Consider the following 4727-nt stretch of genomic DNA (forward strand, 5'->3'; position numbering starts at 1 on the left):
GGGGCACATGGGCACTGGCCTGACCACCAACTGGCTGTGGGACGGTGTGACCCAGCATGAGGCCAACATCTGACTCTGGGGGCTGGGTTCCTCTGCAGGGGCCATCAGCCCATAGAAGTCTGTCTGGAGGGGTCTTTGAAATGGACACTAAGGTTGAACAATAGGCCTGGCTAATCCAGGACTTCCCATTTCCTAGGCAGAAAACCTGGGCTCAGGTGTGGGCCTAGACTGATCTCAAGTCAGGCTCAGGGATCTGTCCTGGGCAGTCATCATCCAGGCCTAGCCAGAGCTGAATGGAAGTTGGGCTGGTAGGAAGGTCAAAGAGAGAAGTTGAGAAGCAGTCCTCCCTGGCTCCAACTCAGGAGGGCCAGGTGCCCCAAACACACCCCCTTGGACACACCCACCACCCACAAGCACACACCTCTACACACAGCTGCCACTCAGAACTATAAACACCATCACCATGACAGACAACTCACACACCCTACTCTCTGCCTTAAAGAGGCAGATATACCAGCTTAAAGCTCCATTAGCCCACAAGTACCCCACCTACCCACTCATATCCCTAAACTTTGACTCCACTCCACCATCAGAACCCACCTGCTGGCCTTAGGGCTACCAGGCCTCAGTGGACAGATACAGTTAAAGGGAGCAAACTGGGGAGGTATGGAAGGGAAGAGCTTCTCCAAGAGAACTCAGAAGCTGCCACTGCCCAACCAGGCAAGAAGCTGAGAAGCAGTGTGTTCCTCCAGGGCAGGAATTACAGAGAATTCAACCCTATGCTCCCCAACTATGCCCGGCATAGAATAAGCCTTCAATACTGGGGCAGCCATCGCAACCATACATCCCTAAGGAAGCTGAGTGAGCATGGGGGAGACTAGAGGCCTGGTTCCTCGCTAGGAAAGACATTCTAGAATGCAAATCTGATTCTTGCTTAAAAATATCCCATGATCTCCACTGCCTACAGGGAAACGTTCACTGTGATGAAAGTCCTTCACCAACTGACCCAAAGCTTTCCTGCATCTTTCCCTTCACCTTCCTAGTAGTCCTCCCACCCTCTAGTGGTACTGAAGGAGGGTGTACTACAAGCACATAGAAAGAGGAAGATGGGTTCCAGAAAGGGCAGGACCCTTCCAGAGCCTTTGGATGTTCAAGCTGAAGCTGTCTTAGGCCAGCCCCAAAGTCAGCAGTGGCCTGGGCATTTGGGGCTCATGTTCTAGAAATGTCCTGATTGACTTGCCCTGTTTTCCTGTGGTTCTCAGGTATTATTGTTATGTCTCAAAAATCCCACTGGTGTTGAAGAAACCCCAGCCCATGCAGCCACTAAGGAACTGTGCAGTGCTGGGGCATGGAGCTAGATTCCTCTACTCCCCAAACACAGGCATCCAGTGGCTTCACACACAGACCCAGGCAGCACACACACCCCTTCAACTCTTCCTACCCAGGGAGGAGCTGTAGCCTAGGTTAACAAGCGCAACCATCCACAACCTTTCTGGACTCAGGCCAGGGCCACCACATAGAAAACCTGCTTTTATTCTGGGGGAGGCCAATGTTCCCATTCCAGCCTCCTTCCAGGGAGGTCTCAGCCCTGGTCTCCAGTCTCCCTCCCTCATTCCAGCCCTTCTGCATCCTGGGCTTTTAATTTCCCAAATCTCCTTCCCTGCGCCACCCCACTCCAGAGAGCAGGTCTGGATCCTGCCTGGGTGCTCTTCTTCAAGGGTGCTCCTTCTTTTAGCACCTATCCAGCTCACGGCCCCACTGGACCCCTCCTCTAGGTGGGCCTCCCCACCCCTGGGCTGGCCTCGAAGATTCTGCCCCAGACCTAGGGACAGGCTCGTCCAGGTCGTCTTCTGACAGTTCTTCTGTCAGCTTACTTTGCTGGCCTCAGATCTTGGAGGACTCGAGCCGAGGGCTCCAGGGCGTAGGGGTCTCCCTCAGTGCCCGCAGCTCCTGCTCCAGTGCCTGGTTACGGCGGTACATGTCTATGTAGCCCCCTTGGATCTCCCGCTGATAGCGCAGCACCCGATCCTTCTCTTCCTGCCATGTTCTCCGCTCCTGTTCAAAGCGCAGAGCCTGCTCCTGACCCCGCAGCCGTTCTTGCAGCAGCTCAGCCCATAGCTGCTCTGCACCGTCCCTGGCCTCACTGCTTCCGGCCTCCCCCAGCAGTCCTCGACTCTTGCAGTCATCAGTCTCACAGCTGCCCGGGGCTTCCACTTGAGGGGTCTGGGCCTGCTCCTGCAGGTTCCGCACAGCTTCACGAAGTCGGGCCAGCTCCGCATCCTGGGCCTGCGCTTGCACCCTGCTGCCTCGAAGCTGCGTCTTTAGACTGAAGATCTCAGCCAACTTCTGGGCCAGCTCCGCCTGGGCCTCCCGAAGCTGCTGCTTCAGGAGACTGATCTCCGCAGTCTTCTGGCACACCTGCAGAGGGACCCAGGATGGGCAGGGTGAGGGGGGCAGAGGACAGGACCGCAACTATTGGGAGGGGGAACATCTCTGAGCACCTGGGTGTTTCTCACCTCCCATCTGGCTTCCTCCTCTGGTCTGGTGCTGGGGTCGCCATCTGGGAGGGTGCCCGGGGGCCGAGGCTCAGGGCCTAGGCCCTGCTGAGCACGCAGCTCCTTGCGCAGGCGCCGCTGCTCCTGCTGAGCCATGAACAGCTGCAGCTGGAGGTTGCGCTCACTCCGCTCGGCCTTCTGGGCAACCTCATGCAGCCGCTCCACATATAGACGCTTGAGCTCTGACAACCATAGCCGCTGACGTTCCTCCAGCACCTGTTCAGGGGAAGAGGAGCTGCCTTACTGGACACCTACCCACGGCCCCTCCTGGACAGGGAGCTCCTGCATTTACAGCCTTGGCCTGTATCTTGTACCTAACACTACAGGTCCCAGTGCCCCAGACTCACAGCTGCCTGATGTGGGATGCCTTCCAGAGGAAACTGCTCTCTGTCCCAACTCACTCCCAGACAAGGAGTACCAGTGACATACAGGGTTGGGGACAGGAGCTGAGTCTTTTATTTCTTTCATACTCTCCTATGCTCAGAGCCATGTGGGTGAGCTGGCTGGGGACCTCTAGTCTACCCCACACCTCAACCAATGGGAAGGAACACAGGAGGACCCCAGAGAAGGGACCACCCTCACCTGTGTGAAGGGATTAGAGCCTTCCTCATCTCCGAGGCCCCTTTTGAGCTCCTCACAAGTCTCAGACAGCACAGGGTTCACCATCTCCTCAGCAGAGGGGCACGAGAATTCATAGGGGGGTGGTGGCTCTGGTAGGCAGCTCAACACAGCCAGGGGTCCTGACTCCTTGGGGCCCCGAGAAGCCCGGTCCAGGGAGCCTCCGAGGTGGTTGATGTGGCCTATGGAGGAGCTGAAGGGGCTGGGGCCAGTGCCGGGACTTCGGCCAAAGCTCCCTCCACTGGAGGAGTCTGACAAGCTGGACTCAGGCTCGGGGCCACCCTCATCCAGGCTGAGGGCGTGCAGCAGCTGAGCCCGAGCCTGTGCCTGACTGGCCCGGGGCCCTGGGCTCAGGGGTGGGTGGCAGGCCAGGGTGTGCAGGCTGCCATTGCTGCGCCATAGCTTCTGGCCCTTGTGGGCTGCCAGGCTCTGCATGGATAGGAAGCTTTTTCCAGTGCCCGCAGTGGGCTTGAATACTGATGGGCGAATGCGGCACTGCAGGAAGAAAGGACAGCATGAGGCTCTGGGCTGGCCACCTGGTCTGCCCACCCGATGCCCCCACAGCCCTTGAGAATCCTCCTGGAGAGCAGTGTGCCTGTGTTACCAGCAAGTAATGACCGAGATTAGGCCAGCCCACAGCAGTATTTATTTCACATCCCAGCCTACCTACCTTGTCCTGCCCAGTCCCAGGGTCTCCCAGTGCCTCCCCAGTAAGATGAAGGGCATGGATAAAGGTGCACCTTGTCAAAGCGGCCCCGCTCAGGCAGTGAGGTCTTGCTGAAGTCCCCAGCCCAGGGATGTTCACGGTAGTAGAGGGTGGCGTAGTCGGTGGGCTCATTCCGAGGGGCTCGCTTGGAGGTCTTGCCATCCTTCTTGGGAAGGTGCAGGTAGCTGAGGAGCTCACGCTGTCCTAAGCCCTTCCGGAGAAGACCATCAGGCTGGCGGGAGCCCCGGGACCCTGAAAGTGCGGCCCGTAGCTCTTCGGGAGAGATATCCTGCCGTTCCAACAGGCTACTCACGCTGCCCATGGCAATGCCAGCAGGGCCTGGGGCTGTGGCCATGAAGTTTCAACAGGACACAGGCAGCAGCTGCTTCTGAGGGTCAGGAGACTCCATCAGGGACAAATAGGTATTTATTGCCCACCTCCCCAACGTCCCTGAAACCAGGTGCTTGGCTCTGGAGGATAGTTTCCAGGGGCCTAGGTGCAGGGGCAGGCAGGTGTGGAAGAATCCTAGAATTCCCAGGTCAGCAAGAGAAAGCCACCTGCCCAACACCCTGGGAGACTAGGCAAGTCTAAGGAAAATGAAATGAATATTGTCCCAGCTGGGGCACCTAGACTACAGAGAGTGTGGAGAGTGAGTTGACCTTGAAGCAGCAGGATAACTCCTTTTTCCCCAGGACTGAGCAACAAAGAACCAAAGAGACTAGATTCAGGCTCTCTGTGAACCCTGACCTCACTCTCCTCCTGGGCATCCCACCAAATTTAGGGGCTGAGTTAGGGTACAGGGAACTGGGCTCATGGCCTCAGATTCTCCATTCCTTCTTCCTCCCTTG

General features: G+C 57.5%; 1 protein-coding gene across 1 annotated transcript; it reads right to left on the reverse strand.

The window, feature by feature from the left end:
- Positions 1 to 1884: 1884 nt before the first annotated feature.
- On the reverse strand, positions 1885 to 4234 carry N4BP3 (NEDD4 binding protein 3). Its single transcript, XM_006873443.1, has 4 exons — positions 3914 to 4234; positions 3138 to 3668; positions 2517 to 2771; positions 1885 to 2418 (listed from the first exon to the last, which is right to left on the reverse strand). The coding sequence occupies exons 1-4, from the start codon at positions 4232 to 4234 to the stop codon at positions 1885 to 1887; spliced, it is 1641 nt and encodes a 546-aa protein (XP_006873505.1).
- Positions 4235 to 4727: the final 493 nt, after the last annotated feature.

This window comes from Chrysochloris asiatica, unplaced genomic scaffold (assembly GCF_000296735.1).
Source record: "Chrysochloris asiatica unplaced genomic scaffold, ChrAsi1.0 scaffold00242, whole genome shotgun sequence".
Lineage (NCBI taxonomy): Eukaryota > Metazoa > Chordata > Mammalia > Afrosoricida > Chrysochloridae > Chrysochloris > Chrysochloris asiatica.

Coding starts and splice junctions, on each gene's coding strand:
- N4BP3 (XM_006873443.1), bottom strand. CDS start 4,234: ATGGCCACAGCCCCAGGCCCTGCTGGCATTGCCATGGGCAGCGTGAGT. Junction 3,669..3,913: donor AGCGGGGCCGCTTTGACAAG/GTGCACCTTTAT, acceptor TTCTTCCTGCAG/TGCCGCATTCGCCCATCAGT. Junction 2,419..2,516: donor AGGAGGAAGCCAGATGGGAG/GTGAGAAACACC, acceptor GTCCCTCTGCAG/GTGTGCCAGAAGACTGCGGA.